Source organism: Ricinus communis, chromosome 6 (assembly GCF_019578655.1).
Source record: "Ricinus communis isolate WT05 ecotype wild-type chromosome 6, ASM1957865v1, whole genome shotgun sequence".
Lineage (NCBI taxonomy): Eukaryota > Viridiplantae > Streptophyta > Magnoliopsida > Malpighiales > Euphorbiaceae > Ricinus > Ricinus communis.
Genome location: NC_063261.1, coordinates 21,563,547 through 21,587,798, shown reverse-complemented (window position 1 = coordinate 21,587,798; position 24,252 = coordinate 21,563,547). Strand labels below are relative to the sequence as shown.

General features: G+C 35.5%; 6 protein-coding genes, 1 long non-coding RNA gene and 2 other non-coding genes across 11 annotated transcripts; 4 read left to right on the top strand and 5 right to left on the bottom strand.

Annotated features, from left to right (window-relative positions):
• Positions 1 to 211: 211 nt before the first annotated feature.
• Positions 212 to 1,506, bottom strand: LOC8276645 (uncharacterized protein At5g39865). The gene has a single exon (XM_002520724.3). It carries the CDS (start codon positions 1,287 to 1,289, stop codon positions 474 to 476), a length of 816 nt encoding a protein of 271 aa, XP_002520770.3. The 5' UTR covers positions 1,290 to 1,506; the 3' UTR covers positions 212 to 473.
• A 1,536-nt stretch (positions 1,507 to 3,042) lies between these two features.
• LOC8272075 (sister chromatid cohesion 1 protein 1) lies at positions 3,043 to 9,410 on the bottom strand. 3 transcript variants are annotated; one of them, XM_015720224.3, is made up of 21 exons: positions 9,011 to 9,405; positions 8,251 to 8,319; positions 8,108 to 8,166; positions 7,991 to 8,035; positions 7,892 to 7,911; positions 7,694 to 7,773; positions 7,454 to 7,574; positions 6,421 to 6,496; positions 6,132 to 6,210; positions 5,887 to 5,996; positions 5,630 to 5,694; positions 5,384 to 5,539; positions 5,005 to 5,173; positions 4,837 to 4,919; positions 4,577 to 4,757; positions 4,383 to 4,461; positions 4,090 to 4,223; positions 3,883 to 3,967; positions 3,676 to 3,788; positions 3,473 to 3,561; positions 3,043 to 3,348 (listed from the first exon to the last, which is right to left on the bottom strand). In XM_015720224.3, exons 1-20 carry the CDS (start codon positions 9,061 to 9,063, stop codon positions 3,479 to 3,481), a joined length of 1,860 nt encoding a protein of 619 aa, XP_015575710.2. In that variant the 5' UTR covers positions 9,064 to 9,405; the 3' UTR covers positions 3,043 to 3,348; positions 3,473 to 3,478. The 3 variants fall into 3 exon arrangements, with proteins under 3 accessions (XP_015575710.2, XP_048231365.1, XP_048231364.1); XM_048375408.1 differs by having other exon boundaries at positions 5,384 to 5,527; positions 8,108 to 8,319; positions 9,011 to 9,410; XM_048375407.1 differs by having other exon boundaries at positions 8,108 to 8,319; positions 9,011 to 9,407.
• Positions 4,341 to 5,624, top strand: LOC125370352. The gene is made up of 2 exons (XR_007216240.1): positions 4,341 to 4,478; positions 4,719 to 5,624. It is a non-coding gene; the product is annotated as an uncharacterized LOC125370352 (long non-coding RNA).
• A 1,687-nt stretch (positions 9,411 to 11,097) lies between the features above and the next one.
• Positions 11,098 to 13,319, top strand: LOC8272076 (protein VAPYRIN). The gene is made up of 2 exons (XM_002520726.4): positions 11,098 to 12,215; positions 12,688 to 13,319. The coding sequence occupies exons 1-2, from the start codon at positions 11,238 to 11,240 to the stop codon at positions 13,117 to 13,119; spliced, it is 1,410 nt and encodes a 469-aa protein (XP_002520772.1). The 5' UTR covers positions 11,098 to 11,237; the 3' UTR covers positions 13,120 to 13,319.
• A 143-nt stretch (positions 13,320 to 13,462) lies between these two features.
• LOC8272077 (peptide-N4-(N-acetyl-beta-glucosaminyl)asparagine amidase A) lies at positions 13,463 to 15,417 on the top strand. The gene is given in 3 exon segments (XM_025157630.2): positions 13,463 to 14,371; positions 14,374 to 14,481; positions 14,484 to 15,417. Coding segments are annotated over 3 exon segments (1,155 nt in total). The 5' UTR covers positions 13,463 to 14,082; the 3' UTR covers positions 15,242 to 15,417.
• Positions 15,418 to 15,597: 180 nt separating this feature from the next.
• LOC8272078 (peptide-N4-(N-acetyl-beta-glucosaminyl)asparagine amidase A) lies at positions 15,598 to 17,641 on the top strand. The gene has a single exon (XM_002520728.4). It carries the CDS (start codon positions 15,739 to 15,741, stop codon positions 17,503 to 17,505), a length of 1,767 nt encoding a protein of 588 aa, XP_002520774.2. The 5' UTR covers positions 15,598 to 15,738; the 3' UTR covers positions 17,506 to 17,641.
• Positions 17,642 to 18,465: 824 nt separating this feature from the next.
• On the bottom strand, positions 18,466 to 22,875 carry LOC8272079 (probable methyltransferase PMT23). Its single transcript, XM_002520729.4, has 8 exons — positions 22,197 to 22,875; positions 21,640 to 21,789; positions 21,168 to 21,438; positions 20,933 to 21,043; positions 20,500 to 20,671; positions 19,870 to 20,124; positions 19,001 to 19,195; positions 18,466 to 18,922 (listed from the first exon to the last, which is right to left on the bottom strand). Exons 1-8 carry the CDS (start codon positions 22,665 to 22,667, stop codon positions 18,736 to 18,738), a joined length of 1,812 nt encoding a protein of 603 aa, XP_002520775.1. The 5' UTR covers positions 22,668 to 22,875; the 3' UTR covers positions 18,466 to 18,735.
• Positions 22,876 to 23,932: 1,057 nt separating this feature from the next.
• On the bottom strand, positions 23,933 to 24,014 carry TRNAS-CGA. The gene has a single exon. It is a non-coding gene; the product is annotated as a tRNA-Ser (tRNA).
• A 77-nt stretch (positions 24,015 to 24,091) lies between these two features.
• On the bottom strand, positions 24,092 to 24,164 carry TRNAK-CUU. Its single transcript has one exon. It is a non-coding gene; the product is annotated as a tRNA-Lys (tRNA).
• Positions 24,165 to 24,252: the final 88 nt, after the last annotated feature.

Sequence of the window (24,252 nt, the reverse complement as noted above, 5' to 3'; positions counted from 1 at the left end):
AACACAAGAAACATATTAGCTGAGTTGTCTGCTACCACAATTGTCATCTCCATATCTCTCTCATTCAAACATATTCAGCTCCCACAAATTCCACTAAAATACATGGAATAATAAGCCATACAAAACCCACAATTCCAGTCTTTGAAAATTCAAAAATAAAAATCTAACAAGATTAAGAAAAGTAAATTACAAAATTTCAGTCAACAAAGCATTAATGACACCATTAAAATATTCTTGTTGGTAAGCCTAAACAAATTTTCCAATTTACAAAAAGGGAAAAAAAAGAAAATCTAAACAAACAAATCCCATAAGATAATTAACAATTAATCCATACATGGGATTAATTATCTCTATTTTCCTATATTCCACACAACTGTTAAATTAAAAAGTAAGAAAAAAAAAGAAAATTAAAAAAGGAAACTGCTAAAAGCCTAAAACTATCCTTTTTTTTTTTTTCCTTAGACATTGAGGTGCTATGATGACATACGTCGCCGGAACAGCGTATAACACAAAGGACACCTGATCAGCCCGTTGACATTGCAAGAATTGCAGCTTCTAAACCCATACTTCTCCGTATAGATCTTGTGGCTACCATTACACTGTTCGCAGAGAATGAATCTGAGCCCTCCACAAAGATCACAGTTATTACTACTATTACTGCTGTCGACAAAAGGTAACCCAGTAATCATTTTCTTCAAATCTCCATTTTCATTCATATCTTTAATCTCTTCAGCGCCGCCCACAAATTTTCCTCCTATAAAAACTAAGGGTAATGTGACTTTTTTTGACCCTGTGATTTCTTGTAGCTCATCTAAATGCTTACTGTCCATGGATAAATCTCGTTCGTCAATTGGGATCCGGAATCCACGGAGGATTGATCTGACGGTCCTGCAGTCTTCAAAGGTTTTTCTGACAATGCGGAGGGTAGTGAAGTAGAGGATTATGTTATGGTCATCTATGTTAGGTGGGGGTGAAATGATGGAGAGCTTTGAGCTGTTGTTTTGCTGGTTGAGGTGGCGGTGTGTGCGGAGGAGGGAGGTGGCGATCCGTACACGGTGAAAGATGGAGGGTATTTTAGGGGAATGGGGTTGTTGGGATATGGATCCGTATTTGGCGGGTGGGTCTTCTAAAACAAGAGTATGGATGTCTTTAAAAGATGAGCAAGAGAAGTATCTTGGGTTTGGGGATGGTGATGGCGGTGCTGCTGCTGCTGCTGCTGCATCCGCTGGTGGCGGCGCTCTTGTTGAGGTGTGACCCCTACTCGGTGATCTCAACCACTCCGGCCACATTAGAGAAAGAGAGCGTGTGTGAAAGGAATGGGTAGAGAGAGAGGGAGAGAGAGAGAGGATGGTAACTTGGTTAGGGTTATAAAATGAGAGTGGGTCTTTTTATGTTATATACAGAAAGGGGATTAGGATGATAATAGTAAGTTGTTTTCTTAAGCCAGGACCTCAAGTTTTGGTATTTAATTTATGGGTTTTTGATAATTTTATATATATTTTTACAGGAAAACTGGAGCTACTTTGGCTAAAATGGCAAGAAGTAATTGCAATTTTATTTAATTATTCCCTTGGTTTGGAGATGTTTAGGAAGATTTTGACTTTATGGGTGTGCACTGAGATCTGCCAATTTTAATTTTATTCTTTATTCTTTATTAATATAGGAGCTAATATTCTTTTCTTTTATATATATCCAAGGAAAAAAGAAAAAGAAAAAGAAAAGGTACCATTATAGCTAATCTGGAGACTGGAGGGATGCCAGTAATTCTGTTTGCCACTATGGAGCTTAATTGCTCGACCTTATACTTCTGCAGAGCATGTGCACTTTGCAGGCACACCTAAAACATTATTATTATTATTATTATTATCATATTTCAATACATTACTTATATATAGAAATTAGAATATGAGTTGTTCTAATGCAAATTAATATACTTCTATTCTTTTTCATACGGAATTAATATCTTTCTCTCACTTATAAAATTTAACATATGATAAATGCATCAATCGATTTAGGCAAAAAAGGATCTAATATTTTCTTCATAAACTTAGAACAAGGCAAAATGACTATCACGAGTTAATAGAGTTATTACAGATAAAAAAGGATAATTACTTCTTGTCTAATTATATTCATTTTGTAAATTAAGAAAAAAGTCACTAGCTAATAGCTGATTGGCTATCTAGCAACTACTACTAATTGTACTAAATCTATTATCCTTATCAAAGATAATAAAGTAATTTTCTGACTAATTTTTTTTTATAATTTTAAAATATTGTATAAAATATTAATTAATATATTTTTATATTTATAGTTTATTTAAGAAAAAATAAGTTTCATATAAGTTAGAATTTATCTTTAATAATATAAATAATAAAGTTAATTATAATATTTAACACTATATTTCATTTTAAACATTTCTTTAGTAAATAAATAATATAAATTACATTGAACACATTATACTCTTAATAATTTATATCACAAACTAACAACAACTAATTAAAATTTAATATGTAATTTAAATTTATTTTGCTACTCAGCTATCATCTGTTATAATAGCTATTGGTATAATTGACTATGAATAACTCAATCAAATTATTAGAAATGACTTATTACTTTTGATGTATTACACTATATATATTTAAAATTTTCTCTCTACACCATTAAATTAAATAACCTGGTGATAATAAAAAAAAATCCCAAATAATTGGCCTGCCTCGTTATGATTTTACTTATTTTCATGCTTCCATGAATCATCCATTATAACAACCGAAGTATTACCCAGTAACTTGGCAAGAGATTTCAATACTTATTTCCTTGCAAAATTCGGCAAACTTACAAGAGCTTAATAAAATCACAAGGTGCAACCAATATTAGTTTGCCAACTCCGATTTTCTTTTACGATTTTTTGACGCCTTTATGACAATTCAACCAACCTTTGACAAATGACTGAAAACAGACCTCTCAACAAGTAAATCTTTTTACTTACAAAGATGAAAAAACAAGTAAACCTTTCTACAACAAGTATCCATGTCCCAAGAAGGATAAAGGAAACAATGACTTGCAACTAATGCTAATAACTTTAATTACCAATTAACATTCAGAAATTACAAACTATGGGCCATAAATGCAGTGGCAAGTTAGAAATTTACAGGAGGGAGAGAGCCATTCAAAAGGATGTGGAAAAAAAAAAAATATTGGGGTAAAAGTAGAAAGAATATATGATCAGGTTTTTAATGCAAGAAGCAAGAGAAAGGTTAAAAAGAAAATAAGAAAATCTCTCAATCTAATATTTTCACTGTGATAATTCAGCACTAGTGTTTAAGTTCAGGTTTTTCCCCAGACAATAAGCTGTAACATGGAAGAAATAAGTGAAGTTAACAACCATGTTATGATAGAAGATAAACAGGTGAAAAATGCAAGATAAAAATGCTGAGAAGTATATGCGTGTACAATACCACCAATAGGTACTGACCTTATATCACAATTTTTCTCCTCTAGAGATTAGAATCTCCCCATAAGGCACTTTCTGTTCAACTCGTAGGCAATCACGAGAAGCAAGGACTGCGGACAAATTAGCCACTCGTCTTAGTATTAATTTGATGGAAGTTATTACAAAATTAAAATGAGGATACTACTGTGGCAGTTAGCATGGAGAGAAATTGTGTTTTTGCATACCACAAGTTTGATAAAAGAGCATTGCTGCTCCTTTTCGGTTCATCCCAGCAGCTAAGTTGTTCAAGGATTCTACTGCAGGGGCTCCTGGCGTTTCAAAATGTGTTTTCATCTGCCTGTATGAAATTAAAGTCCAAGCAGTATGTGCCCACTGATCATACAATATAAATTAGTAGCATGGACAATAGGTAAATCTCAAAAGAGCTGTACATTCGGATGGTGTCAGTCATCTTATCCACAGGCGGATTGATGATCGGCTTCTGAGTTTGGGTAGGTCCAGTTTCGACCAATAATTCTGTGAACAGAATAAGAAAAAAGAAGAATTCAAGGAGTTTTATCCCTTTGATGCCTGGAAAAGGTAAATTTCAACAGCTAACGTTGCTGCAATCAAAAGAAATCACTATGCCAGGAAATTACCTTGATCAGGTGTTAGGTCCTTCTCAGACAGCCTGGCTAACTTGAAATTTGGATCAGGAAACTGCCATGAATTCTCTTCTTCCACTGGTTCAAGGCTACTACCACTGTGTCTAGATCCGGAATAAGGCCTTTTCCTGTTGGATTAGTTAATTCTCAGTATTACAAATCCTCAACTCATGTACATAATATTTTCAATTTGCAAAACTAATTAGTTCAAATTTGATGTCTGTTCCTGAAAATTTCACACACAGCATGACTTAAATCTAGTTGATATTACAGACAGTTTCCCTAACCTTGCTGAATGGACTTCTGACTGATGGGACGGCATACCGTGTCCTGATCCTGAGCTTGGAATGGATCTTACTTCATCTCCTGTAAATTTACAGAAGGTAATATCCTATATAATTATTATCATAGTCCTCTATTTACCACAGGACTTCTGACTAGACAATGAAGCATACGACATAGGAAACAAGATGGAACGTGCCAGAATTTCCAGGTGTTACCAAATTGGCCTCAGTTGTCTTGCTACCATTGTTAACAAGTTTGCTTCTTAATTCATTCATGAGGGTTTCCATTGGCATCACTTCATTGATGATGGTTTTCCGCTGTTTCTCTATGGCACCCAGTGACTCGGAGCCAATTCCACTCTGAAAGTCTTCAAAGGGCTGTAAGTCCCCACAGTCAATCAAATAGGCTGCAGTGCTTTTCCTTGGAACAAGCTAAGGTATTGTTGGAATGACTTACATATCCTGTTGGGTCTTGGTAATCTCCTCTCTCTAGCGGTGATGATGATGATGGTTCTGGAGGCAGAGGCGCAGAAGTCCTTGCTGCTTACACAAGTAGAATATGGATTACTCTTCATTGTCTTTTTTAAGATAATAATCTCAACAGCAACCGTATGTAGACTCTCACCAGAAGGTGAGTCATGGGGGGGTTGGGTACTTTTCATCCAAAGCTCTAAAAGGGGTGCTGGATAATATATTTCTCCATTTGCATTTGCAGATAAATCATCAATAAGTACCAGAGGTGGCAGCTCCATGAGGTTAGCTGTCTTCATTTTAGACATGATATCCCTGCGTGCCTGGAAAGCATACAGTATAGTGTTCAAGACTGCATTTTCTTTTTTGCTGAGTTTGTTATGCATGCAAGTCACATTGACAATCTAAATAATTACAGATAGGGTAGCTCATCCCTTATCTATCCAATTGTCTCCTGACATGCAAGAGTAAGGAAATTCTCAAGTTGTTAAACTTCTTATAAAGGTGAACTGTGTTGGAGAACAAGAAAATACCTTTCTTTTTCTTCCTCTTCTTGAGACAATATCGGAAGCATTCTGAAGCCAGGACTGGTAAGTAGGACCAGGAATAATGGTTTGTTCATAGTCCATTGCGGGGGTTGCCTGCCTTTTTATTCTCTTTTTAGTTGGTCCTTTCCTCTGTTGATCCTCCTTCATCATGCTTTCTAGGTCAGTCAAACTTGTATTATTTTCTTTAATGGTTACGCATAATCAGCCCTGGAGTTGCTTTAGTTAATTTACCTGTTTGGTTACCTTGCATTCTTTTGCTCGACTGGTTTGTTCTTGACGGTCTTGGATTTCATCAGCTGCACTAGGTATGCTAACATATATAAACATCTAGATGATTCTTATGCAAATGTTTATCAAGATAAATATTTATTCTATCAGTTGAGACTAGTAGCCATATTGACTACATATGCATCTCAGTTTGTTGAATTGATCGACGAGTAAAAGAAATGGTTTTAAAGTTTTAAAGGAACTTTATTCATATAACTGACCGCTTGGAGCTTCATCCTGTTTGGGTGGGGATGGTATGAGACTCGTTGGGATCTCTACATGTTCTCCTGAAGTGAAGTTCAGCTGTGTCTCCTCCTCTTCAATATCGAATCTGCCAAGATTAAAAACTCACAGGATGACAGTTCCATAATTATGAAATGTACAAGTTTTTCTGAATTGGAACCGTATCATTAACAGTAATTATGCAAATTCAGATACAAAGATTTCACCATAAAACTGAGAATACCTTTCATAGCGATTGTACATTTCTGTGTGTGTCTGATATAAATCAAAACGTTCAAACAATCTGATATGTTCAGGATCAGCTGAGAAAATAGCACTAAGTTAGAGTATAAGGAACAATTACAACATAACTAAATTTCTGTACCTTAGTGATTGACAACTAGTGAGGAAGACAAGTTAAGGAACTCAATTGTTGTGGTATATGATGTGTTTCAACCTTGGTGGTAGTTTAGAACTCTTTGTTCCACATTGCTAATTAATTACAACATTAATAAAATGCAAATAGAAGATACCTTGATGAAGTTGCTGGGATACGTCTTCCTCCCTGGAATCATTGTTAATGAAGGGCTCGTCCACATCGTCAAGTCGCTGCATATGCAGAACATTATACAGAGATTATCTCCAGGGACTAATGCCGAATAAGCTTAGCAGGCACTATCTCTAGGAAATTTATTGAAATGAACGCTTAAAGGAAATTACCATTATCTCCTGTTTACTCATGCACTATACCAAGTTAGATCATAATTTTTGCACCAGGCAATTATAAATTTAACAGACTAGGAAGGAGGAGGATGCTAATTTATATATTACAAAAAAGCAGGAAGAACGAGATAGTCCTGGCAATAAATCAGGATACATCAACAAACCTCGAAAAGTATCTAATTATGTAAGTTTTATTTCTGTGATTAGAAAAGATTAAAGGTGAATCAGATGAATAATGGAGAAGTTTCATACCCAACACCCAGATATACAGGGGAAGTTTATGTGATGGACATTGCCATGTGGTAAACTTGACAGCCTTTTTCGCTGAATAAATGAATGTAGACAGGAAAAAGTCCAGTCATAGACCTGCAAGTACTGCAGCTCTACTTAAGTGGATGGTTTATTTCCTACAGTAACCAGATTTAAGTCACATGATCAAGTGACTCGCACTGTCAAAATCCAAACCTGTAATCTAATGGTTTGGATTTTGGACTAATCCAATATTCTCTTTTATTTAAATCTGTAAGGATTAAATAAAGACCCTATGTGGCTTCATGGGTTAATTGAGTACATTAATCAACTTCCTCCCAATCAAGAAAAATGAACTCGCAATTTAATTCAATCATAAGATCCAACAAAAGTTCTTTTGGAGTCAATTGCTACCATAAACATTCTTCTTCTTTTTTTTTTTTTCAATTACAAGCGGGTAGGGAATTCCAACCTGAGAGTTGAAAATATGATTATATTTGAAAAATGACACAAACACCCAAAATAATAAATCATTAACTCACTAATACTGCGGGATTTAAAAAACCAATATTGAAGGTTCAACAAATGATTTACCATTGCAAAATAGGCTGTTCGTTGAAACTCCATTGCAGCATTTGCATTGGAGAAATTAACAGATTGCTCAATCTCTCCCGCGTCAGTATCTTGGTTTTCAGGTAAAGTTACAGCTTCTTTTCTATAGATAAAGTAGGATTAAAAAAATAAGAAACAATTTACCATTTTATCTTCAATGATCATTCTAATATCAGTAACCATTAACCAAAAACTCGTTTATTTAGTGAACTAGTGACAGACTTGGCCTGAGATTTCCCTTTAGGAAGAACAGTAGGATCTGGAGGAGCTGAGTTTACTTTCCATGCTTCATTTACTTCAACCTGAGAGAACGACAATTTATCATCAACAATAAAACAAATAAGCTGAAAAAATAGTGGAAATGGGTTTTGTTTTATTTTATTCTCTTATGGGTATAGATTGAAGGTTAGTGCCAAGTACCAGTAAACGAGTAACATCATCTGCAAGAAAACACAAAAGAAACTGTTAAAAGTCGAAATTAAAAGAATAAGAAAATAGTAAAACAGAGATTAGAATTACCGTAAAGGAGTTTCACTTTTCGTTCATAAACAATAACAACTCCACCTGAGAAAAAAATAAAATAGTTATTTTGGTTTTAATTAGGAAATGATTTAAAAAGATAAATAAATAAGGTACCCATGAGAATTCCAGAAAGTCTAAGAGCCATTGGTACAGAAGGATTTAAAATCTCTTCACTGTAAACAAAAAAAGATGTTAAACGACATAGATTGGAAACAGAATTTAAAAATGGAAATGACTTAGAAAGAGTAAGTCTTAACCATATTTTAATGATGTTGAGTTTATCAAGCTTCCTTCGATTGATTTTCGCGTGCATAGTTGCGGCCATCCTTTGTCGTAGCAATACATTAACAGAGAAAGTATAAAACAGAGATTCATGTTAAGTTAAAAATAACTTGAATGTCTAGCAACTACAATACACAAACTCTAATTATCACACACAGACACACCGAAAAGGAAAAAAAATAAAAATCAAACATTGAAAGACACAAAATCCTCAATAGAAACTGAGATACGTGCTTATTTTTAAAAGCAGAGAGCCATTGCTATTAAAAAGAAAATCATATAACGACATAAAATCAGAGAAGCTGATGTAGCTCTGATGAAACAAAAAACGGACACGTTTTATATGCATTAGAAACACAGCACACATATGCAAATAAGAAGTGAGAAAACACTTCAAATAAACACAGAACTGGTACACATTGAGATTCAAGTTCATTTTCCAAAAAACAGAGAGTCATTATTAACAGAGCAGAGAAGCTTCTGTAGCTTGTTTAGACCGCAAACGGTTCAAAACAAAAGCCAACACATAATATATAGACACCGAAACGCTTCATGAAACAACAAAACGCTACGTATAATGGCATGAGTTTTAGATTCAAGCTCGGTTCATCATCTTGAAAGTTTCAAAATGTAGAATCAAAAGCAGAGAAACTAATGCAGCTTATCAAAACGGAAAAAAAGAGAGTGACGTAAAACAGACATAACAAGCAAATAAAGGCCAGGTCATACACACACCATATCTGGCCAAGAGGTGCTTTACGAGCTAGAAGCTGATGAGAATAGAACATGATTACTGCTATTAATTGATAACTGTTAAGTTTTTGTTTTTCCGGGTTCTTGAGATTAGAGAAAAAAAAAGAGGAAAGAAACTAATCTGAAAAAAGAAAATCGTAAACTGTAACAAGAAGAAGATAAAGTAGAAGGAAACAAAAGGAAGAGGAAACGAGAAGAAGAAGAAAGTAGAAAAAGAAAATGAAGTTGATCAACTGTTCTAATTCAGAGACTGTGAGCTCTCTCATGGCAGAGAGGGCGTGTTTCCTTGAGCGAAGAGAATGTTTTAGGTGCTAAAGTAACCGGAGATTAAACAATAATATATTTATGAAAGGCTATGTGAGAGGAAGGTGGACAGAGATTATTGGTTCGTGTTGTGACTGTCGCGTGAGATTAGTAAAAAACTTGTAACGATTTTAAGTTTGTTATTTTGGAGGTTGGGCCTACAGAATCAGCTGCTTGCTTTGCAAGCTTTTTTTTGGTATTGCTCCTGTTGTTCCTCGTGCCATGGGATTCAACCATGCTGACGTGGACTTTGTAAGAAAATACAAACTGTGTAATGTTGTATTATGCCTTTCCATTTCTCTTGTAATTAGGCAAATTAGCTTCTAACTTTAATTTATGAAAATTGTGTAGATAATTGTATTATTTTACAAGATAGACAAAATTAGATTATTTATGACTAATTTAATAATTTAAGTGTCTTACTCTAGATAAATTATTATGTAATTTATATTCATCTTGTCATTAAAAGACTAATCCAATAAAATAACCATATTCATAGGTAAATTTAATATCAAACTCGAACTAGTTCGATTTAGTAAAAAGAAATCAAAATTCCATTTTAATAAAATCCAATTTGAAACCATAAGAAAAATTGGTTTTGTTTCAATTATTCTCCCTTAAAAAATAAGCAAAAATTTCTATCTTTTATTAGTTGGAACCGTAAATATTAATAAGTAAATAGGCCAACATAGCTTTAAATAGGCCCGTCCATGTCTTTTCCTTTTTTAAAAAATCAATTTAAAATTGTTTAATTTTCATTCCAATCAAAATAGAACCACAAGCATCTTTTGGAAGGTAGTTTGATTTTAATATGGGGGACTGTAGATAATTTAATATAGGCTAAAGACATATTTATGCCTTCAAATCTTGATCATTTAGTTAGTTTAATATTATAACTTTTAATATAACCTATCAAATATTTAAATTTAATTTTTTATAAAATTTTAATAATTTTTAACATGTCTTTATTCAATACATTTATATGTATTGCATATAGATATTTAAATATTATTGAAAAATAAGATTTAGATATATATTAGATTAAATTAAAAATATTTATATATTAAGTATTTATTATATTAAATTAAAAGTTGAAGTGTTAAATTAAGGATATAAGGTGATATATTTATCAAATATGATGGTGAGCACATTCATTATCTTTCTTTACATACCGTGATTATTCGAACAACCCTTATTCTTAATAATTCAGAGTTTTAAATTGCTTCGCATGCTAGTATGAGGCATTAGTTAATCTTTTTAGTTGACCTTTTAACTATATTTTTTAGATTATTACACAAGAGTTTAGAGAAGAATTTGATGAAGTATTAGTGCATTTCTATATTCATCAAAGAAAATAATATTACTCAATATTTTGGAAAAATATAAGAAAATAAAAGAAAAAAGAAAATAAATAAAAATTTATTTTTTTCTTTATATTTTGATAATGAGAAAAAAATTTGTGATTTAAATTTTTATTTATTAAATTATTATAGGAGCTTAAGTTGTAAACTCCATTATTAAATTTATAAATTTTATTATATTGAAGTTTTAAATTTCTACTTTATTGTATTTTTATTTCTATTTTTATGCCTATTCTGATTATAGACTGCCGAATAAAAATTTAAAGCTAAGTAGATAAAACCGACAAGTTTAGAAGCTTAACAATGGCTTTTCCCCAATTTAAACCCTTTTTTATGAGTAATGCCAAAATTTTGTGTTCTCCATGTCGTTTTCACATTCTACCGTAGCTGACGACAACTTCAACTTAGCCCCACAATATCACGTGCATCCTCTCCATAATCAAACTCTATAGTATCTATGCCATCCAGCTGCCTTCCTTCCCCTCTCCAGTTCACCATTAACCAAAACTCAAACTCCACCCGCTTCTGCACTTTTTTCATCTCCAATGGAATTAGAGAAGCCACTCGTACAAGTGTCAGATAAAGAAGTCCGCTTAAACTTTGCACTCAACACCAAGTGCAGAGCCAACATTACTTTAAGCTCACTCTCTTCGACAACCCTGGTAGCATTTAAAGTCCAAACATCATCTCCGCGCAAGTTCTTAGTCAATCCACCAACTGGGTTCGTCTCTCCATCATCATCCACCACAGTTCAAATCATTCTCAAACCCCAAACCCATCTCCCTCCCACTTTTCCTCGATCTCCGGCCGACAGTTTCTTGATCAAAACCGCACCTTTTACTCATAATCATCGCCCTGATGACGACGACGATTCTCTCAACTGTTGGTTCTCTTCACTTCCTCATGGATTAGTTACTCAGAGTTTTAAACTTAAGGTTGCTTTTGTGGGTCCATTTCTTCTCCGCCACGCCGTCACTTGTGGAGATGTTAACTCAGCAAAGAATATAATAAAAAAACAGAGGTCAGTTCTTGCTGAGTTGCCACCCGTCGAGGCTGAGTCACTTCTCCGTGTTGCGACCGAGTTGGCTCACCCAGAAAATATGGTGAACTTGCTGCTTGAAGCTGGTTTAAAAATTGACGCACGCGTGAAAGTAGATAATGAGGTGGATAATAAGTGGGAATCTAAGGGATGGAGTGAGTTACACGTGGCGGTTGCTTTTAATCGGATGGAGGAGGTTTTGAATTTGGTGCAGACGTTTGTGCCGTTGGATTTGAGAGATAGGGAGGGGAGGACACCGTTGCATTTGGCGGCAAGTAGGGGAAATATAAGGTGTGCTAAGGTGTTGGTGGAATCGGGTGCTGATAAGGATGCTAGGAGTAAGGATGGCCGGACTGTTTTATATAGGGCAGCGGCAAATGGTGACCGTAGGATGGTCGAAATGTTAATTGAGATGGGTGCTGACCCCACTATTGCTGATGATCGTGGCCGTTCAGCATTTGATGTTGCGCGTGATAAGGGACATGTAAGTTTGGATACTATTGTGCAGAGACCAACTTGTCTTTCCTTTTTTTCTCCAAAATTTTCATTTTATTCATTTCATAAATTAATTTATTTGGTATTATATCGAAATGTATTTAATGATTTGAATATCTGATCTTATTTTATTTGGTACATCAAAAAATTGTAATGACTTAAATATTCAATCTACTGCTTTACAAGATATATGATTGGACTGTACACATTTATATTCCAGATTAACTAAATGGTTGTGAAAAAAGATTATAATAAACTAATACTTGTCACATTTATATTTTATCTATGCTACTCATCGTTAAAATCTAATATTTAAGAAATAATTTGTACTTCAGACTTTCGTTTTCTTTTATTTTTAAAAAAGGCTTGTGGTTCGAGTTAAAATTGAAGTGTGTGCCTGTAACATTAGAACATTTACGCTATACTAGTAGCTCAAAAAACAAAATTGCTAAATGATGCAGGAGGAGATTGTGGGGATTCTGGAACAAGGAGAAGATGTGTTGAGGGCAGCAAGGGGCGGGGACTTGAAGCTACTTGAATCATTACTACGAAAAGGTGCAAATGCTAAATATCATGACCAATATGGTTTAACTTCTTTGCATGCAGCAGCTATCAAGGGACACAAGAAAATAGTAGCAATGCTAGTTGAAATTGGAGTAGATGTGGAATGCCAGGATAATGAAGGACATTCTCCAATACATTTGGCTGTGGAGGGTGGTAGCTTAGAGACAGTTGAGGTGTTGGTCAATAAAGGAGCTAATATTAATGCCAAGAGCAGCCAAGGTGCCACCCCACTCTACTTGGCTAAAGCCATTGGCTACAGGGAGATATCAGAGTTTCTCATAAACAGGGGAGCCTCCTCTTCTTCTCCTCCTCCTTCATTTCATTCTTAATAGTGATCTTGTGTCATGATCAATATTAGTTGTATATATTTTTAGATGGGTACTTCTGATATGATGCGCATATGCATTTTCATGAACAATATGGCATGTGGTTGGGTAGTTCTTAGCTTTCCATTGTCGTTGTATAGAACTTTAGGCAAGAGTAGCATATTAACAATGCTAATGCTAAGTCACTTAATTAGTCCTTCCGATTTGAAGTGTTTTTACTGTTCTGTGCTGAATGGTCAGCCATGTACTTCATACAGAATGAGTTTCTGCAACGGAAATATTCCATATCACACCATGAACAAAACGATTCTAACTGTTTCTATTTCCTAATTCACACTATCTCTGAAAGTGAAAACTTTGACTGTTTTAAGAGACCTTGTCGTGTGCTGTGCAAGGTAAAGGATGCATGATTAATGACCCATTTAGTGCATTTATATATGCTTATTTGTTTATATTGGATAATAGAAGAGAGAGCCTGAAATATCAGATCAAACACTTAGCAAGTCACTTTCTTGCTCCAAAAAATGAAAACATTTCTTGTTCTGCTCGCCTTCCTCTGTATCACTCCATTATCCCTGACGTCTCCAATTGCTTGGATTACCTCACCAGAATCTCAAGAATACTTTGAGATCACCCCTCCGCTACCATCAGATCATCTGGAACCATTATGCGTCCTCCCAGTCATCAACCACAGTTTCACTACTTCCAGCATCTCCCTCTTATCTGTCCCTTACTCTCCCCCCCTCCAAGTGCTCCTCTCCATGGACCTATGTTGTTCTTGATCTCCGTGCTGAATGCAGCAATGACACGTCCTATTGCATATCTGGCTTGTGGCTGGGTGGCATAGAGCTGCTTCGCACTAGCACACCCAAGCTGACTACCAGCAAATTAAGAGACATATGGAAAGTCAGAAAGGACATTACTAGGTATGCTTCTCTTTATGAGCAGACAAACCTTAACCTCACAATGAAGTTTCACACCATTGTTAACAGTGTCTCCAACGGTGTTTGCAATGTTTATGCAACTCTCTTGTTCCACAAAAATAGCTTCATTACTGTTCCATTAGACAGTAAAGGCCTGAAACTTCCAGTGTCATCTGATCAACAAGAAACTAGTGATATGGCTAGTGTGATAGAACGTGCATTGGATTTCTATGATACACCTTCTGATTTAATTATCCCAATATCTAATGATGGAGATAATGGGTTTTGGTTCAGGATGAAAAATGAATTAGATTTGCTTTCAAAGCAAATCCTAATCCACAAAATACCCGTCGGGCTGTTCTGGAACTTTATGTTTCATTTCATGGACATGATGAGTATTGACACTCGAACCCACCAAGTTCCTACATGAGATTGAATAATGTTTGCAAGGTAATGATGCCTATAGAGAGGTATTAGTGCCGATAGACAGGTCCTCTTTGGGCTCAGAGCCACCATTTCCAGTTGTGTTTGCTAGTGAAATTAATCCTTTATTTTGGAAACCGATTGTTGCTATTGGTGCTTTCAATCTCCATTCCTATGATTTCGAGGTGACGCCATTCCTGGAAAAGGTTCTGGATGGCAAGGTTCATGAGTTTGGTGTTGGAGTAGGCAATGCTGTTCCTCATTGGCTAGTTGATGCAAACTTCCACCTGTGGTTAGACAAAGGCTCATCCCGTGTCACATCAGGAACTCTGGTTGCTCATAATCCTTCTCTTTCTTTAGAGAGACATGAAGAGTTTAAGCAGCTTGACGGGTCATTTGAGATAAAGGGGAAGGGAAGAAATGAATCCAAAGGATGGGTTATCTCAAGTGCAGGGAACCTAACCACTCTTATTCTGCAGCAGTTCAAGTTCAAAAGCTTTATAAGATTTGAAAAGAATGGAACTTGCAGATTTGTTAAACTAAAGATCAAGGTATACAAGGAAGTACAGGTGTTAAACAACAGAGGAGAGTTGCTCAACCGCATTATTGTTAGAAGGAAATGCCCTCTGAGTATGATCACTTCAACTCTATCAGGAAGAATCGTCGCGAATGTTTCTCATGCTTTTGAGGAGAGATGTTCTAATGGTAATTACTTGTCAAGTTATATATACAATAACCAGATATCCAATGGATGGATGCCTATTGTGGAGCAACACTAACAGGCTAGTGATCTTGCTGAGGATGCAGCGACTGCTCGGAGGTTGAGTTATAAACACGGGTCCATCTGCTGCTCCAGGACTGATGATGTTGCAAATGGGGTGGTCTCTGCAGATGATTTAAGCTATGGCTGCATCTCAAGTTTCTAAATTATCTTCTTTGCTAATCAGCCTTCCCACCCACTTCCTCCTCCTCCTTCTATCTATAGTCACTAGTATCTTCAATCTGAATCATGTTTGAAACGGTGGACAGAGGACTCGAACTCACAACTTTCTGATTATCATTTAGTAATAATACTATTGGGTCACATTTTGATTTTCAGTATCCTACTTATTTTTAAATATTATTATCACCAGCTTACACTATTATTGTTTGTTATTAGCAGTTAATTTTTATTTAATTTTATATATACTGATTACAGTACCAACGATACCTAACAAGATAACTAACAAGAAGCCATCTTTCTTCACTATCTTCCTTACCCAACACAAACAAAAACATGGAAACACCTTCTTCACTTCTCCTCCTCCTTCTCCTCCTCTTAACTCCCATTTTCCCACTCACACTCTTCTCATTTCCGGATCATTATCTCAAACAACCATCATCATCATCTCCAAGACCTCCTTCATACAAAGAATCCTTCGAAGTAATCCATCCATTACCGTCCGATCATTTAACTCCGTCATGCGCACTCCACATCATCCACCACACATTCGGCAACACAATCAATCATCCACCTTACTCCGCCCCTTACTCTCCGCCCTCCGATTGCTCCTCTCCTTGGCCCCACGTTGCTCTCGAATTCCGCGCCAACTCAATCGGTAATCAATATGATCGTATTTCCGGCTTATGGCTTGGTGGCGCTGAGCTTCTCCGTACCAGCACAGCCGAGCCGACCGAAACCGGTATTTACTGGTCCATTAGAAAAGATATTACTCGTTACTCTTCTCTTCTTAAACAACGAAACGTTAATTTCACTGTCATGCTTGAAAATATCATCAACGACGTTTATACCGGCGCTTATCACGTCGACGTCACCCTCTTCTTTTACAAAGACGCCACCGTTAGTCTTCCGTTTAAAAAAAATCACTTGGCCATGCTTCCTCATCAAATACAAGCTAAAGTTGTGTATGAAACGCCGTCGGATTTGATAATACCGATCTCATCATTTCATGATAATAGAGGTTACTGGTTCAGGATAGAAGACGAATCAGATGTTCAATATAAGAAATTGAGGTTCCCGAGGAATACACGTAAAGCCGTTTTGGAATTATACGTGTCGTTTCATGGAAATGATGAGTTCTGGTATTCAAATCCGTCGAACACTTACATTAGAATGAACAACCTAACTAGTTTACGTGGAAACGGTGCGTTTAGGGAAGTCTTTTTCACAATTGATGGTATGTTTGTTGATTCTGAAGTTCCATTTCCAGTTATTTTTAGCGGGGGTATTAATCCGTTATTTTGGGATCCAGCCGTCGCTATAGGTGCATTTGATTTGCCTACTTACGATTTCGATTTAACGCCGTTTTTAGGTATTCTGTTAGATGGTAAAGATCATGTTATTGGTATAGGTGTTGCTAATGGTATTTCGTATTGGCTTGTTGATGCTAATTTGCATATTTGGTTAGATAAAGGTGCCGCTAGTGTCGTCGCTAAATCTGTTACATATCAAAATCCTGGTTCTTCTGTTAAGCGGCAAGAAAGTTTCAGAATGCTTGATGGATCATTTGCAATTAAGGGTACAAGAAAAACTAAGTTAGTAGGTTGGATTAAGTCGAGCGTCGCAAATTTGACTGTGGCTGTTAGTCATGGGTATAAGTTTAGAAGCTCAGTAAGGTTTGCGAAAAATGGCACTTACAAGCAAGCTAAACAGAGTATGAAGTCAAGTAGAGAAGTTAGAATCATGAATGAGAAGGGTTTGTTGCTTAGTCGTGTTACAGTTAAGAGAATGTACCCTCTTAATGTGATTACTTGGAATTTGCCTGGACCTGAGAAGGATATGTATACACTTATTACGAATGTTTCCCATGCTTTGGTTGATAATATTTCAAGTGGGAAGTTGTCGAGTTCGGTTAACAACAAACAAGTTGCTAATGGTTGGATGGATGTTAAGGGTCATTATGTAGTTTCAGGGAAAGCAATTATGAACCAAACTTTAACTTCCAGGGATGATGAGTCTGGTTGCTATGTTCGTACTGCTGCAGCAATTGATGGTAGCATTGTAAGAGACAATTCAACGTATGCTTGTCCATCTTTTATGTAACATTTGTTTGTTTTTTAAAAAAAATATGTTGATCTTGTTGTAGGTTGTTTCTCCTCTTGTATCTCTCTAGTTAATCCTTCTTTCATATAGTATAATTTCTCAGCATGTCTAATCCAATTCAAGGTTTATTGTTTGAGATTGGCTTGTCCTTGGGCGTGATAAACGGATTGAGATTCCTATAAAAGGGTTGAAGGTATCAAGGTTTCTTGTTTGAGATTTAAGTAAATAACCTGATAAAAAGATAAGAGAGAATGATTCTTTTGACAGTATCCATGGTTATATGGTGGATGCTTGCTTTCCAAGGCTAACCATTAATTGATAGTTAGAAGCGGGGATGATTAGCAAGGACTCGATAAACTCTGTCCTGAATGAGGACAGCCTTTTTTTGTTAATTCTTGTTAATTAGCTTAAAAAGCTATAGAGCAATGTTAATTATGCTATATTGAGATTCCTATACAGCTAGGAAAGCCAAAAGATGGAATCTCAGGAAGATGGAGATAAGCACAGTTACAACCTGCACTTGATAATGCCAAGAGGCCCTCCCTGTATATGAAGTTTCACTGAAATTGCATATTGTCCGGATTCTTTAGAGGCTTAAACTTGAGGATGACAATTGTAGATTGAGCAAATCCACATGTAATTGTACCTATCTGTCGGATCCAGGAAAATTCTATGTACATTTGGTTTGTTTGTCTTTGGTAATTTTAGAATGGAATGTAGAGGGTGAATATTACCATTTCAGTGTCATTGGTTATTTGGCTGTGGCATATACCAAATAGAATTCTTACATTCCCTAGGTGTAATTAATTATCAATTTGTACTAGATTTCTGTCTGAGAGCTTTGAATTATTTATTTAATATCAAAATATGGATGTAAGGAAGAAGTAAATAATACAAGCAAAGGGATCAAGTAACCAAAACAATTAACCAAGTTGCTGCTGTGTCTTGCTAGAACACTGATTTAATGAAGAACAAGCAAGCATCACACAAGTCTTGTATAGCTGAATCAATCAATACAATTCCTTTGGTGTTCCTATGATATCTTCATTTGATTTACACTTTAAAAAGCAGTCAACTGATAGAGGAGAGGAATAGACATAGATTTAGATTTAGATTTCTGAGCTAAAATTGTGCAAAAAGAATCATTTATAGCTTTCGTTTTCTATCAAAACTCTAAAGTGCAATTGCAAGTGGAAGTAGCATCATAATTGGTAAGCTTTGGTTTTGGCATCAGCTGGGGCGCCAGAATCCTTTCCTGCCAATGAGAAATTGCCCTTGATACAGACTTGTTGACCACCGAAGAGAACTCAACATGGAACTAAGCTTTTGAATCATCTCCATGGTATCTTGAATCACAACATATCCACCAGGTCTCACAATGCGATCAATCTCCGCGACTACTTCTATGATGTCACACCTGAGCAGATTTGAACGCTCAAGCCACCGATATTCAGAAGCATAACGAGTAAAGCTTTTTAAGTACTGTGTATCATACCTTTGTGTTAGATTTTTGAAGAGGAAGCTGGAATGTAATAAGTCATATGTTCGCGGATAAGTATTAAATGATTCACACCAGTCATGATAAATTCCAATCAACCCTCTGTCCAAAATAACAGGCAGTGTATCTTGACTGTCAAATGGGACAACATTCATAACCCAGTAAGGAAGATCAACTAGTGCTGCAGCAAATCTGTAAAGAAGGGATTGTCCAAGTCAATATTCAGATTATAACAAGTGAAAATCTTGTATCAGGAAAAATGAGAAATTCTGAAACCAATTTAAAAATGACAAGTCCGAGACCAAGTCTAACAGAACCAAAACTCAAAATCTTCCGAGTCCATCAAATGTTGTAACATCTATGAGTGGAGAGAAATCAAGATAGAAACTATCTTAGAAATCGAGGCTATGAAGAATGTGAACAAGTTAAAGTTGAGCCTTTGGAACTATTGTGGCGGCTGGATTTGACAGTATTTGATATTTGGTTTTATTTATGCACTTTCAACCTGGGAAGAAAGTAGTTGCATGACCCTGAACATACAATAAAACTATGAATATATAAAGCGCGACTAATATATTGAAAAGTCCATGGTCCATCTATCATCTAAGGACAGACTTTATTTTCAAAATGGTAAGAGTTCAAGGTCCTGCTAAAAAGGAAAAAGTTAGGTTAGCAACATGAATTCCTGAACAATTTCAATAATGATGCTGGAATAAAAACTATAGTCAGTACGTCATCAATCCATTTTCATATTTATCACTAAGTCATTATTCTAAATGCACAATTAAGAGCGAATATCCAGTAATTCAGGAACCTAAATAATAAAGGAGAAAAGTACAAGAATCAGCAGACTGAATAAATCTTACCCTCCATAGCCAGCATTCATATCCATTATATTCCGCACGCTTGTCCAGTTTATAGCAGGTGCATTCAGATACACATCAGATACAAGTACCGACCAATGTCTGGTATCCTCATAAAATATTTCTACAGCATCTGATCCAGTTAATAGGCTTGGAGGCACGGTGTTAAGCCTATAGGGCCATCCTGCAGGCCAGCTCATTGCGTTACCTTGGCTATCCATTGGAAGTCTCGAAAGACATCTATTAATAGGCACATACCTGGGAAACCAAAAACAATAGTAATTAATAAAAATGGCCCCTAACTACTTTAGACCAGAGCCTGTTTACTAAGAAAAAAGAGGAGTCTATGGAAAGGGTTCACTGCGGGTTCAATCTATAATGACTGAACGTTTCCGTCATAGGGGTTTCTCTCCATGGAAGGAGTATTCACTACAGCGGTAGGCTGTACCATAATTAATGAGGACAAGAGAATGTAAATTAAATTCTGAAACAAAGATTAACATCCCATACTCTCCCTCTGACATTCACCTGTAAGCATACAATACTCACGCCCAAGGACCCCAAAAGGAAAAAAGGATACTGAAATAAGATGAAATAGATTGCTATAAAAGATGACATTTTTGCAAAAGATACCATGAAACATTCTGTGTATCTTTCTGATCACACAAAGGAGGATCATTTTCTTGGCGTTTCTCATAGCATGAAGGTAAGACAGGCTTCTGATAAATTACAAGCCCAATTCCAGATGAATCCATAGTCTTGGTTACATTCTTCCAGCACATAGAATTTGTCAAAGCTACCATAGCTGCATAAAACAGATAAGGTAAACATCCACTTAGATCATCTTTGAATGCAATCATGCCTTCAGTTTTAACTCGTCACCTGACGATTGTCATCTACTGATAACATGGATAAACAATATAAAGTAGAATTTTAATCATTCAATTCAATTATGAGAGTAAGTCAATGGATACTAAAGGCTTTGCAAAGAAGGGGTAGCAATGGTTCAGGTCCTCCAGGAAAACAGACATGCACACACATAAGAACAGAGAGAATCCCAACTCACCATTCCAAACATTGTGATCTCTCTCATCATCACGGTACACTGGTGTAGCAGACCATACAAAGAAACCTCCAGGTCTAAGTATCCTGTTAAGCTCAATTAGTGGTTTTCCACCTGAAACAATCAACAAAAACTGTCAAAGCAATCTCAAAACTTCCACAATCAGCTGATAGAAAGAATAGAATAATCTGCTTATTCATATAGCACAAGTCAGAAGAGAAAGCAATAACAGATATACCATCTGCATCCCAATGAACCCTGCATCGTGCACAATGAATCATATCAAATGCGTTGTCGGGGTAAGTTAGCTTTTGTGTGCCGATGACAGACAGTGTAGCAGGAATCCCTCGCTCCAGAGCAAACTGTATCTGAGCCTCGTGTTCATCCTTTGGAGCAAATGACATGGTAATTACTTCTTTATCCAGCAAATAGCCACCAAAGCTTGCAACTCCACAACCAACATCCAAAACTACCCTTGTGCGCCTTCCCCATTGGATAATTGGCAAAGTCTGCATCATTATGAAGAAAACTCAAATTTGAGAAAGAGTATATTACTAAAGTATATGGATCTGAACCAGATTTAATATAATAGCAACAAAGTTAAGGAAGCAGAAAGAGCATCAAACTGTAATTAACAAAATTAAGAAAAAGGTCTAAATTTAGATAAACAAGCAAAAATTTTGGGCCAGCAAATCAATTCCACATAGTACCTTTTCAATGAAATTGATGTAGTTAGTAACTCCATCCTTAAATTGAGTACCACCACCTGGAAAAACAAGATAATCACCTTCCTTGCGCACCCAGTTTTGATCCTTCTTATATTCAACAAGCTTAGGGTGTGGGACATTATCATACCAAATCTAGGAAATGAAAATGAAAACCACATTATCAATATTTTCATATCTTAACAAGCATAAATGTATATCACATTAGACTGACAACACCTGAAGCTATAATACAATAAGTAATAACTAATAGTTCAGCAGCCAAATAACTAATTAAAAATCCAAGATAATAAGCTTCAAATGTATATCATATGTACAATTAGATATTGAACCCCTTTCCTAACACTTAAAACCAAAAACGGTATGCAAAAATAAACTACAAGTTATATTTAAAACAAATATCTCCCATTCCCCTTTTCTTCCTACAAGATGAAGTAGCTTCAATCACACTTGATCCGAGAAAAAGCAATCAAACCACCAAGAGCATTGACTCAACAAACTAAAAACCATAGTCTTTACGAAAAAGAAACAATTAATCTTACCATGTCCCTACTCTTAGGCCATGAAACAGGCACTTTATACCCTTTAGGCAAAGGCACCAAACACCTAGGACTAGGCTTAGGACAGTGCCTCTCTCTATGTTCCATATGCCTTCTTGATTGCAATTCTTTAATAGCCTTTGCATTATCCAAACAAGGTATATAATCCACAGCCACATCTCCTCTACACAACTCCCAGTTAATACTCTCTCCAATCCTATCATCATTGTCATTATCGTTATCATCAGTGGTGGGTGAAAGGGCCGCTTTTTGAGGTGGGTTGGGTGTTGGAGGAGGAGAGGAAGATGAGGAGGGAGATGGGTATGATTGTTTTTGGAGATCAGAGACAGAGAAATAAGGAAAAGGAGTGTCATTTGTGTACAAAAAGAAAGTTCCACATATTAGTAATATAAAGAAAGTGAATATGAAAGGGAATTTCTTTTCTTTGATTAGATTTTGTATAGATATTGCCATGTTTCCTCTTTCTTCCTTTTTTTTCTGCTATCAGAAATCTTGGAAAAAGGAACAGAGAATTTATGCAAGTGCCATTCAATAATGAAAGAAATAAAAAAAGATTGCAGCAGTGAGATCTTGTGTCACAGAGGAAGAAACAGAGAAATGTCCCAATCAACAAACAAAAGATAGAAAACGAAAGGTTAAATAAAATAAAAAGAGATTCTTTTTTCCTTTTATGAGTCAGTGTGCAAAGCAATACTTTTGGCACAATCCTGCAACAAATTCTTTTTATTTTTTTTTATGAAAAAAATTACCCAACAGTGTCAAAATATAAATCTTAAATTAGTTTTCCATTATTATAAATGAGAATACAAAGTCCAAGTTACTCAGATAGACTAATGGTTATAATTTGGACAAAGAGTTAATTTGGCCCCTAAACATGTGTCACTGAGTCAATTACAGTGAATTATAATTATTTTCACATACCAAATACATCTAAAATTTTGACTTTAATTCAATTGTGTATTAAAAAAGCACAAGTCTAGAATTTTAATAAAAAGTATTATTATTTTAAATTTAATTTCTTTCTTTCCTTTTTATCTTTCGCTCCTTCAACTTTTATCCCAATCACTTATTGCAATTGTAGTATCATTCTCTTTGTTTATTCTTTCTTCCTTCACTTGTTTCTTTTTGGCCTTTTCTTTGTTAGTCACGACGGTTTCAACAGTCGCACCGTCAATCTCTGTATCGCCTTCAGTCAGTAACACTATTAGTGGCGACATGTGCCGTTGCTCCGTCACCTTCACTGTCGCCCACCATTTGCAGTGGTGTACAACTTGTTTTTATTCTTAATGAGCTAATTCGTTTGTTATTATATTTTATGCATAGAGATTGAATTATTCAAAACACAAAAAAGGAAACATAGTAGGATGTCTGAGGTTTGACTTTCTAATTTATTATTTTAATATAATATTAAAATATAATTAATATGTTAACTTTTAAAATAATTATATCTAATTAGAAAATTGATATATTACTTTTTAGGGTTAAAATATGTTTAATTAGGAATGTAACTTATTAATCAATAAATTAATAAAAAATTATAAAATCATATATAAGTTTGAATCCTATATGTCAAAAATAATACATATATCAAATAAAAATTTTACGAGTCAAATTAGACACATATTAAAAAAAATTTAATTTTTAAAAAATACCGTATATATAAAAATTGGGGAACGGGTTTGAAAATAAAAACCAAAAGAATTCTAAAACAAATGAAGCGTCGACAGCAGGATTCGAACCTGCGCAGGCAAAGCCCAACAGATTTCGAGTCTGTCTCCTTAACCACTCGGACATATCGACAACATGTGGCCTTTGTTACCTGAAAACAATTTAACATAAATTTGTATTCAGCGCACATGATCAAAAGATTCGGAAATCGCCCACCGTGGGGCTCGAACCCACGACCACAAGGTTAAGAGCCTTGCGCTCTACCAACTGAGCTAGACGGGCATTGATGACTGATTGGCTAACGTTTCTATTAATGACGAAAAACACGCAGTTTTATTTTCTAAAGTTGTCCGATTTCATTTATAGTTCG